This window comes from Rutidosis leptorrhynchoides, chromosome 9, assembly GCF_046630445.1.
Source record: "Rutidosis leptorrhynchoides isolate AG116_Rl617_1_P2 chromosome 9, CSIRO_AGI_Rlap_v1, whole genome shotgun sequence".
Lineage (NCBI taxonomy): Eukaryota > Viridiplantae > Streptophyta > Magnoliopsida > Asterales > Asteraceae > Rutidosis > Rutidosis leptorrhynchoides.
Genome location: NC_092341.1, coordinates 303,646,261 through 303,658,497, shown reverse-complemented (window position 1 = coordinate 303,658,497; position 12,237 = coordinate 303,646,261). Strand labels below are relative to the sequence as shown.

Here is a 12,237-nt window from a genome sequence, read left to right as displayed (position 1 = left end):
CGAACAAAATGCATTCATCAAAGGTAGGTACATACTTGACGGCGCCCTTGTCGCGAATGAGGCCATTGACTACCTTATGAAAAAGAAAAAGAAAAGTCTTGTTTTTAAAGTCGACTTCGAAAAGGAGTTTGATAGCCTAAATTAGGACTTTCTTTTGGAAATGATGAGTAGAATAGGGTTCGGTGATCGTTGGATAAGGTGGATACATGCTTGTCTTAAATCGAGTTCTATTCTATCCTTGTAAATGGCTCGCCCACTAATGAGTTTGCCATCGAAAGGGGCATCCGGAAAGGTGATCCTTTGTCATCTTTTCTTTTCATAATCGCAGCAGAAGGCTTAAACCTTTTGACTAAACGAGCAACGAATTGTACATTATTTAAAGGGGTTGAACTCGGGGTAGATAAGGTGATGATTTCTCATTTACAATACGCGACACCATTTTTCGTGGGGAATGGAATAGGCAAAACATTTGTAATATTATGAAGTTGTTAAGTTGTTTTGAGAAGGCGCCGGGCTTAAGAATTAATTTTCACAAAAGTCTTATCTTCGGGTTAGGGGTGCCACTAAATGAAATTGAACTTATGACACATCGGTTTAATTGCAAGATTGGTGAATTACTGTTCACGTACCTTGGTATCCCCATTGGTAGGAACATGAATCGTGTGGAGAATTGGAAACCTGTGGTCTAAAAATTAAACTCAAAGTTGGGGAATTGGAAATCTAAAATGGTTTCATTCTATGGAAGGTTAACGCTAGTGAAATCGGTTCTTAGTAGTATACCGCTATAATATTTCTTCCTCTTTTGAGCTCCATTGAGTATCATTAAAAATCTTGAGAGTATTCGTAGAATTTTTTTTTTTGGGCGGGTCGGGTGAGTGTAATAATTTAACCTGGAATCAAATGGTCGGACTCTCTTCTCCCGTACAGGGAAGGAGGCCTAAACATTAGATCCCTTTGGGCTAAAAATATTGCGCTCTTGGGAAAGTAGTTTTGGCAAGCCAAAATCGAGCTAAACTCACTATGGGTCAAAGTTTTAAAAGTCTTCATGGTGCTAACGGGCTACTTCCTCCCCCGAGTCTTAACCTGCCGGATGGGTGGTCTTACATTCTTCGTGCAGGTAATGATATTGAGAAATTGGGTGTCAACTTCAACAACTCTTTCATTAAAGTAATCGGATATGGGAGTCATACTATATTTTGGGAAGATCGCTGGCTCGGGGACAAGCCTCTAAAGGAGGTGTTTCGCAGATTGTTTCGGTTAGACACAAACCCACTCGCGTATGTGCATGATCGAACCAGATGGTCGGATGGTGCGTGGTAGGCTGTGTGGAGCTGGAATAGGGAGCCTTTCGACCGAGCAACAGGGGAATTGAATGAGGCTGATCGAGTTGTTGAATGCTTTCGAGAATGTGGATAAAGTCGCGTGGAATTGGAAATTAGCTGCAAACGGAAAATTTACTACCAAAAAACTATCGAGATTAATCGATGATAATTTGTTGCTTGATGGTAGAACACGTCCTGAAACGCTTAAAAACAGTCTCGTTCCGCCAAAAGTCGAAATATTTATATGGCAGCTCCTAAATAAACGGATCCCGGTTCGTACCGAACTCGAAAAAAGTGGTATCGATCTCGACTCCGTTCGGTGTCCCATATGTGATAACGATGTTGAATCAATTGATAACACAATGTTTTTTTGTCAACTATCAATGGACGTTTGGGAAAGAGTTTACATATGGTGGAATCTTGGTGCGGTTTCAAATTTGAGTTCGAAAGAGACTTTTCGTGGTAATTGCAATAGAACTTTAACTCCGGCGGGATCGACTATTTGGCAAGCTTTAGAGTAGACTTGTGCTTATTTGATATGGAGAAATAGGAACCTTAAAGTATTTTCAAACAAAACTTAGAGCGGTTCAACGACACTTATGGAAATACAATTAAAATCCTTCGAATGGATCGTGCCTAGGTTCAAAAAAGAAAAAATATATTGGCTAGAATGGCTAACGAACCATCTTAAGTTTTGCATCATGTAATTTCCTTTTCGTTATTTCTGCTTCGTGTTTCTATCTGAGTTGCTCACTTAGCAACTTGTTCGAGTCTGCTGCTATAGTATCCAGAATCGTGTATGTAACTGGACTATAGTTCGTGTTGTTTCTCTTATATGTTAATGGAAATTTTGTTTTTCGAAAAAAATATTATTATTATATTTATTATTATTATTATTATTATTATTATTATTATTATTATTATTGTTATTGTTATTATTACTATTACTATTTAAATTAAATGTTAATTATTATCAAAAAATGCGTTTTGGGGCAAAATAAACAAAAGCATTTATAGTCAGGGTGGGGGTTTAGACGGGTAATCAACTCCCTCCAAAGTCATTCAGTTTGGCGCTGGATACAACATAATGACATATTGATGGTATCCTGAGGAAAATGAACATCAGCTTCTCAAGTTCATTTGTCAAAAAAATTAACAATGGGGGACACTTTATTTTGAAAAGATATTTTGCTCGATAATCACTTGTTGTACGAGAAATTCGGGAGACTTTTCAGGTTAGAATCAAATCAACATGTGCTAATTTATAATCGAGTTAAGATTGACAAGTCAATTTAGACTTTCAACTGGCAATGGATCAGAATTTCGATGGGCAGAACTGGTGATGAATTAGCTCAGCTCAAAAACAACCCCAATCCCTTTGTCTTTGCAAACAACACTATAGACTCTTGAGCATGGTCATTGCATAATAGTGGCATATGTACCACATTTGCATTCATAGAATTCCTAAATGAAGTAATTCTTAAAGTTCTTTCTTGTCAAATGTCACTATGCGGAACAATTCACTACCTCAACAGGTTGGCATTTTCATTTGGCGTACAAAGTTAAAAAGCATACCGGTTCGGGTAGAATTAGACAAGCGTGGAAACGATCTAAAGTTGGTTTGATGCCCAATGTTCAACAACGATCCTGAAACAGTTGAACACGTGATCCTCTGCTGCCCTTTCGCAAATGATATATGAATTCACATAGTTCGTTGGTAGAATAAAGGTAATATCCAATACTGCGGTTTAGAAGATATGTTTGAAGGTAAGGCATTAGTCGATTCAACAAGCTCGCAATCGAAGTTATAAAAAGAAATTGAGTGAGTTAGTGGGTAAATGACTTGAAAAAATAGCAATCTAAAGGTCTCTTTAAGAAGGAAAGTTGGAACGTTCCAATGGAAGTCAACAAAATTCAAGCTAAAATTTTAATTTAGATATCGTCTCGTTCGATAATGGTTAAGGTCGAATGGAATCAATGACCTTTATACCCTAGTGTGTATGATGATCATGGCTAGATATCGCTGTTTCTAAGTTTATTTTTGCAATCTACATTTTCATAAATATAGATTATTTTTTTTTACATGTTAACGTCAGGAACTCTCACTAGGCCACATGCTATGGTATGTAACACCCTGAATTTTATACATCAGAAGTGTCAGTAAAAGTGTGCATCAGAAAGTGTCACTGAAAGTCAACCTAACACTTATGCATTTTCAAAATTTACATCAGAATCTGTCAACCTCAGTCCCTGAACTTTTAAATGGAAGTTGAGAACTGCAGGTATCGCGTTTGGAGCACACTTGTCGCGTTTTGGTACGTCGCAGAATGCGACAAACATGGTCAAAACGCGACAGCCTTAAAAAGCCTGGTCCTGGTCGATTTGTCGCGTTTTGGTAGGGTGTATCGCGTTTGGGGTGTCTCGAAACGCGACAGATAGTTGCAAAACACGGCAGAAGTGCTGAATGACCTTTTTGAACTTGTTTTTAAGGGGGTTTTGAAGGGGGTTTTGAAGCATTCACTTTAAGGACGGGTTTTTAGCCTTAAAACTGATCAAGCCTTATCTCTAGCTCATTTCTCACCCTCACAAACACTCTCGTCCATTTCTAGAGAGAGGTACCCATTTTAGAGAGAGAGCTTGGTTTGAGGAAGAAGAAGAAGAGTGAATCAGGTCAAGTCACAAGATTTAAAGTTGTTCATCTCGTTCTTGGCTATGTTTTAGTAGTGTTGGTAAGTTCTAACTCCGATTTTCATTGTTTGATTCTTGTTTGGGTTAGGGTTTATGTTTGTGATGTGTTGTAGAACCCACTTCTTGTGATTTTGGGGGTTTTTTGGGTAAGATTCATGTAAGTAAACCCAAATTGGTGACTTAGGGTTTTGATTGATGAAATTGTAAGTTTGGGTCTTGCATATGTTAGTTTAAACCTTAGAACACTTGTGTACTAGTGATTTTGGTGTTGTGTTGACTTGATTTTGAGTGTAAACTCTAATTTGGGTCAAAATGGGTTTTGTGTTGAAATGGGTCAAGTGTTCTTGATGTTTGGCGAATCAAGTATGTAAATACTTGGTTTAGGTGTTAATTAGTGTTTTGGAAATATACTCACTAGTCGTTAGTGATTTTGGGCGTTTTTGGGACTTATGTCAAAATGGGCAAGTTGACTGGGTCAACTTTGGTAATGACACTAATCTTGGATTAAATGAGTGTTAAACATTTTTGTTAAGTGTTAAATGGCGTTTTTGAATGAAAGTAAAAGTGGGAAGTGATTTTGGGTTAAATTAGTATTTTAACATAAGTCAAACGTGGTCAAAAGTAATATGGGTCAATATTGCACGTGTTGGGATTTGTGGTGTAATTAGCGTTTGAAATGATTACTACCTAAGTAGTAAATTAGTGTTAAGACCTAGGTTTGGTCTAATTGGCGTAAAGTATGATTTGGGTTAAATTTTACTTTGTTGTGTTGGTTTGAATTACCACCTAAAGTGGTAATTGGTTTGTGTCCATTAGGTGTTAAATGGGTGGGTTTTGGTGAGCAAGGTGTGATCCCTCGACTAAAGGGTGTTTGTGTTGGGTTCTCTTTTTAGAGAATGGTTATTTATGTGTATATTGTACCTATGTGTGATATAGGTGGTTACTTGCTCGAATTTGAGGACGGAGCTCATGTCATACATGACTTATGCGGGCATTCCAAGGTAAGTGGAATAATTATGCGTATATGTATATGGCGTATTTATTTGTAAATATTATGGTATGAACCAACGAGCTGGTAGTACCATAACATGTATGTGGCGAGTGTCATGATGTGAACCACGAGCCGGTAACATCTTGGTATTTGGGGTGATGCGAGCACCACGAGCCGGTAGCATCAAAGTGTGAACCATGAGCCAGTAACACTAAATTGTGAATCACGAGCCGGTAGCACTATAAAGCAGGCGTGAACCATGAGCCGGTAGCGCCAAAGTGTGAACCATGAGCTGGTATCACTATAAAAGAGTATGACTCAAATGCGTAGTGGTGTGAACCAAGGAGCCGGTAGCATCATAGCATTTCGTATGGTGTGAACCATGAGCCGGTAGCACCATAGCGTTTATGGTTAACCATATTGTGTTTGTTGATTTTTGTTTAGCATATTATATATATATTGTGTTGAGTATATGCTAATGTGAAGTTATTGATGGCGTACGAATTGTTAGCATTATGAGTATGATGATATGTATAACAACCCTCATTTTTCCATTCTGTAATGACTATAATGCCCCTAGGGTTTCATTGTTAATTCGTACTTTATATTAGGGTTGTTATCCGGACATAATAAATGAAGTAATTACCCACATACTAATAACAGCCGAAATCTATGCCCTCCCATTGGTCCACGTCTGCGTTTTTCTACTGCTCACAATTTGCACCCTTTTCCAGCCTTCCCATTGGTCCACGTGTGCAGTTTTTTAGTGTTGAACGGTCCAACCCGACTGGAAGGGTAGTCCTGCGCGGCCCGAGTGGAAAATATGATTTAAAAAAAAGGAAAACGAGGGGTTGCTTCAATATGTGTACAAGCAGGTATTGTTGGGCCATACTCTCCATACCTTGGACACCCCGGCTTTAATGAGTAGCATGCTTCTTTGTCTACAACTCTATTTTCTTCTCCAATTCTAACTCTGATTCCAGTTTTCCTATCGCAAGCCAAGCTCCATTTTCTCTCTTCGGTTTACCACGATAGGTATTTGGTATTCTATATTTCATGTTGATATGTTGATAAGTTCAATTTGTATGATTGGAATGCGTATGGTTTACAACCTCGTCAAGTTGCTATGTTTATGTTAATTTTTTTTTAACCTTTTAACTCCCATTGATCCTGTTTTGGGTGATTATGTTTCTGTTTTTTTAACATCCATCGCATGATGAAGCAACCAGTTTTACTTGCTATGATTGATCCTGTTTTGGGTGATTATGTTTGTGTTTTTTTAACATCCATCACATGATTTACAACCTGTTCAACTTGCTATGTTTATGTTCATTTGTTTTACCGATTTAGAATTATGGTGTGTGAAATAGTTTGTTGTACTTAACTCCCATTGATTTTATTTTTGGTGATCATGTTTGTGTATTTTTAACTTCCAGTGCATAAATTATGAACAACATGAATTAAAAATAGCACCATTATATTGTATGATCTTCCACTTGCTATGTTTATATTAATTTTTTTTAAACCTTTTCACTCCCATTGATCCTATTTTGGGTGATCATGTTTGTGTTTTTTTAACTTCCATTGCAGAAATCCTAACCTGTTTAACTTCCACTGCAGAAACCCTGAACAACATCAATTGAGAAAGGCACCATTATGTGCAAATTAGTCTGAATAGTTAACAATTATGGTGTGTGAAATAGTTTGTTGTACTTAATTCCCATTTATCCTGCTTTTGGTGATCATGTTTGTGTTTTTTTAACTTCCACTCCATAAATTCTGAACAACATGAATTAAAAATAGCAGCATTATATTGTATGATTCGAATGCCCATGGTTTACAACCTCTTCAGCTTGCTATGTTTATGTTAATCTTTTTTAACCTTTTCACTCCCATTGATCCTGTTTTTGGTGATGATGTTTGTTTTTCTTAATTTCTGTTGCAGAAATCCTAATCTGTTTAACTTGCATTGCAGAAACCCTGAACAGCATCAATTAAAAAAGCCACCATTATGTGCAAATTAGTCTGAATAGTTAACATAAATTTGATACGTAATTAATATAAAATTGTTATTTAACCCTTCCTGCACTTTAGTTTGCACGCAACATATATAGGATTTATTAATTCATATTAACATTCTTAAAAATGCTTGTCTTAAATTCAGGCTCGCGCATTTGCAGATCATCATTCCAGGTAATTTCTTTGTTTTTTTTGTTATTAAATATGTTGTTACCTTGGTCTACGTTGTTCCTTCGATAGTGTGTGCTGCCGTTCGTTGATGCAATGCTTCTTCTCTATAGTGATGTTAATTTTTTTTGTCTTCATAATTGTGTTGCTGATTATAATGGTGAGAGTTGCGCGAAAAAGAAAAAAAAAAGGATGACAAAACAGATGCAACCGATGATGTAGTCTCTGTACACCAATCGACAAGGCAAGCATTCCTGCGCAGGCGTAATTTGGAAGCATCGTCCTCGGCAACTTATGATACTACTTTAGGTATGTTTGGGAGTGTTATAAATTTGGATTCTCTTTTTTAATGTTACTGTCGCCTTTTTTTAGGTCTTATTTGTAAATTTGTGCATTACTTTTTTTTACCAGCCGTCGTTGACTCTGGGCACGGCCCGTCGTTAGCTGCTCTATTACTTCAGCATGGAGTTACACCCATATATAGTTTGTCTGTGCCTTTCGATTCTTCAGGTAATGTATGTTCCTGAATGTATTCATTGGTATTTTTTTATGTATCTCTGGAAGTTCTTTAACAAGTACTTTTGTCCATATTTTTCCAACATTGTTGTATCTTTACTGTTCTTGCCCTGTTGTTTCTTCCTTTTTTTGGTATCTTTAACACCGTATTGCGGTCGTTTTTTTGTTGTCTTAATTGATTTTCCCCTTTTTCAGCTTTATCTCCTCTGTATCGTGACTGCGGTGATTGCACATACGTCTGTAGCCATTGTGGGGCCCTATTTTGGTATGACGAACGTATAAAAAAAACCTTCAAGGACAAAAAAGTCCACTACCACTGTTGCTGTGAAAATGGTCGAGTACGGTTACCGGCTTATGCAGAACCTCCCGGCACTTTGAAGGAACTTTTAGAAACGCGTGGTTTCATGGATAACGTCCGTGCTTACAATCAGATGTTCAGTATAACCTCTTTCGGCGAGCGCATTGATTAGACGATAAATGACGGCCGGTCTCCGTATGTTTTCAAAGTTTCGTGCCAGATTTACCACTGGATTGGTTCCCTATGCCCTCATCCGGGGACATGTCCACAATTCCTGCAGCTTTACATCTACGATACAGACACTGAAGTTGAAAATAGAATGTCCCATTTTGGTGGTGGGAATTCAAATCGCATCTGTGAAGATATTGTTCGCAGACTTATTGTCTTGCTCAATTCGCAGAACGAACTTGTGAAACTGTTCCGGACAGCCAGAGATAAATGTAATGCTGCTGAGATACTAACTTTCAAGATTCGATTGTTTAGTGTCGCCAGATCAAAGCAACATAGCCTTCCTACTTCTGATGCAATAGGGGCTATTGTCTTTGATACTGGGCCGCAGGCACTTTCGGATTATGATGTAATAATCCACCCAAGGTCTGAGTATCCAAAGCGAGTTAACAAACTTCATCTGTCGTATATGTCGCTACAATTCCCATTGATGTTCTTTTTTGGCTAACCAGGCTTCCATACTGATTTAAAGTTGATTGACGCTCTAGGTTCCAGTAGTGGCCGGGTTAGAAAAATGACGATGAATATGTACTATTGCTACCAGCTTCATGATAGACTAAATTCTTATAGCCTCATGATGAGGCTCGGACGACTCTTTCAACAGTACATTGTCACAGTGTATTGCAGTATTGAATTAGATCGGATGGACTACATTAGGAAGAAACAGAAAGACATCAGCAAAGATTACCTCTCGGGTTTGTACGACGCCATCAGCAGGGGTGATCAGACCATTTCATATGTCAGCAGTAGAACTATGATCCCAGCTTCTTTCACCGGCGGTCTCCGTTATATGTACAGTCACTATCTTGATACCCCGGCGATTTGTCGTGTTTTTGGGAATCCGAAATTCTTTGTCACTTTTACTTGCAACGTTAAGTGTTCAGAAATAGCTCGGTATCTACAGCCTTTTCCTATGCTTACTGCATCAGACCGTGCTGATATTGTCGCGAGAGTTTTCCTCTTCAAAGTCAAACAATTTATTGCTTTTTTAAAAGACGGGAAACCACTGGGTGACTTTAGAGGAGGAGGTAATTCTACAACATGATTTCCACTTACTTTTGTATTAACTTGACTCTGTTGTTTATATCTTTTTTAATCGATGCTAACGTAATTTTTTCGCGATTGTGCAGTTCTGTATACCATTGAATTCCAGAAAAGAGGTTGCCCCATTGTCATACATTGTTGTGGTTGTATTCCTCAGCCTCATCACCTATAATTGAAAGAATAGATGATTACATATCTGCTGAATTTCCTGACCCGAGAACTGACCTCGCTGGTTACGCGGTGGTCTCTGCGACTATGATGCATGGGCCCTGTTGCATTCCCAACTTGCGTGCACCGTGCACGGAAGGGCCCACTTGCACTAAAAATTTCCCAAAAAAATTCAATGAGAAAACCTTCTTTGATGCTGATGGTCGTGCACACTACCGAAGGCGTAATAATGGTGTGTATACAACGCGTGCCGGGGTCCATATCGATAACAGCTATGTAGTTCCTTACAACATACTACTTTGTATGACTTTCCAAGCTCATATAAATGTTGAGTGTTGTGGATCAACCACCCAGATCAAATACCTGTTCAAGTACATTTGAAAGATTACCGACCGCATTGCTGCTCGCATATCCAAGCCAGTCGGTAGTAACAGCAGTGCGAGGCCACAGGCCTCTCAACCAGTAGATGAAGTTCAGAATTTTATAGACTCCCGATTCATTTTCCCACACGAGGCTTGCTGGCGCATTTTTAACTTCCCGATTGATCATCGTAAACTGGCAGTTCAGATCCTATCTGTCCATTTAGAAAATATGCAGCTTATGAAGTTCCGTGGCAAGTAATCGCTTCAAGAAATTGTCGAAAACACAGAAAAAAAGAAAACTACTTTGACTGAGTGGTTATGTTATAACGCCTCTTCTTCAGCTGGAAGGCACCTGGCATATTTGGATTTCCCATCTGAATTTGTTTGGTATCAAGCACAGAAAAGCTGGAAAAGTAGGGCAAATATTAACAAGTCTTCGATTGGAAGGATGTCATACATACATCCCTCATTCGGAGAGGCTTTTTTCCTAAGAATGCTTTTGTGCCATCAAAAGGGGTGCACAAACTTTGCTGATATTAGAACCGTGAACCAAGTTGAATACCAGACATACCGTTCTGCTTGCGAGGCCGCTGGCCTTCTTGGTGATAATAAGGAATGGTCTATAGCACTGGAGGAAGCATGGCATCCGCCAGTGCTTCTCAGTTGCGGTCGCTTTTTGCACACATCCTGGTGTATTCTGAAGTCTCAAATCCGCTTGCTCTTTGGGAAAAGCACTGGGAAATGATGTCTGACGACATACCTTTGCGAGCAGCGGCCTCTTTGAAGATGCCGAAGCTGCACATAAACAAAGATGACCTTCATAATTATGTTCTTTATGAGGTTGAAATCCTCCTAAACCAGTGTGGGAGGACACTAGGTGACTTCGCATTACCGTCTCTGCCAGATGACCTTCTACTAGATCTTGCAAACCGTTTGATCATGGAGGAGAGAAACTACGATCGTGAATCGCTTAATGAGGAGCTGAGTCATCTAGAATCTAAGATGAATGTGAAGCAGAGAAGAATCTACGAACTGATACGTGATTCTTCCTCGAACAACAGGACAGAGCTTTTGTTTGTTTACGGTCATGGTGGCACCGGTAAGACATTTTTATGGAAGGCCATAATCACGTGTCTAAGGGCTAAGGGAAAGATTGTTCTTGCTGTGGCATCTTCCAGCATCACATCTTTGTTACTGCCTTTGGGCAGAACTGCTCACTCTCGATTCAAACTCCCTATTGACCTTACCGATGAGTCGATGTGCAACATAAACAAAAACACACAAATGGCGAAACTACTTGAAAGCACAGATCTTATTGTGTGGGATGAGGCACCGATGAATAATAATCGATGCTTTGAAGCTCTTGATCGCAGCCTGCGAGACATTCTTGGCAAAAAAAACTCACCATTCGGAGGTAAGTCTATGATTCTCGGTGGTGACTTTAAACAAACATTACCCTTTCATAAAAAAGGAAAGAAATCGACTATAGTCCGTTCTTACATTACATCTTCATATTTGTGGCAGGAATTCAAGGTGTTTGTCCTTACTGAAAATATGCGCTTAATGCAACCATGGCTGACGCCCTCGGAAAAGGAGAGAAACTCTGCTTTCTCCGCCTGGTTACTGGATATTGAGAATGGCGAGGTTGGTACACGGGATTTGGAAGATCCGGTTAATAGTAATTGGGTAAAAATTCCTAACACCTACTGTGTTCCAGATGATGATGATGGGTTGGCCAATCTAATTTCGTTTATCTACCCCCCAGAAACATTACAGAATCCAAGTGCTACAGAGTTACAACAAAAAGCGATTGTTTTCCCAAAAAACGATGCAGCAGACACCATAAATAAGATGGTGGTTGATATGGTTGGTGGTCATGTTACAACCTATGCAAGTTACGATACCGCTACACCGCAGGGGAATGATGGTGGCGAGTCGGAGCTACTATATCCAACATAGTACTTGAACACGCTAAATTACCCTGGCCTGCCACCGCACCTGCTTGAATTAAAAATAGGGGTGCCAGCTATTTTGTTGTGGAATATTAGCATCGCAGGCGGCCTCTGTAATGGTACCCGGATGATAGTAACTCAACTCCTAACAAAAGCAGTTGAAGCGGAGATTATCACGGGGACAAGGGTTGGTGAAAAAATCTTCTTCCCGAGGATGAACCTCATCCACAAAGAACCAACATTACCTTATTTTTAAAAAGGCAGCAGTTCCCACTGAAAGTTTCGTGCAATGACCATAAATAAGAGCCAGGGCCAGTCCCTCAATAAAATAGGCGTTTATATACCTAAACCAATTTTTGGGCACGGACAACTTTATGTTGCACTCTCACGTGCTACATCACCAGACGGTTTGAGAATACTGATTAGACAGCATGAAGGCCAACAGCCAAACGTCACGAAAAATATCGTGTACACAGATTTC

At 39.2% G+C, this 12,237-nt stretch overlaps 1 protein-coding gene across 1 annotated transcript; it reads left to right on the top strand.

The window, feature by feature from the left end:
• Positions 1-10,419: 10,419 nt before the first annotated feature.
• On the top strand, positions 10,420-11,763 carry LOC139868928 (uncharacterized). Its single transcript, XM_071857262.1, has one exon. It carries the CDS (start codon positions 10,420-10,422, stop codon positions 11,761-11,763), a length of 1,344 nt encoding a protein of 447 aa, XP_071713363.1.
• The last annotated feature ends 474 nt before the right edge of the window (positions 11,764-12,237 follow it).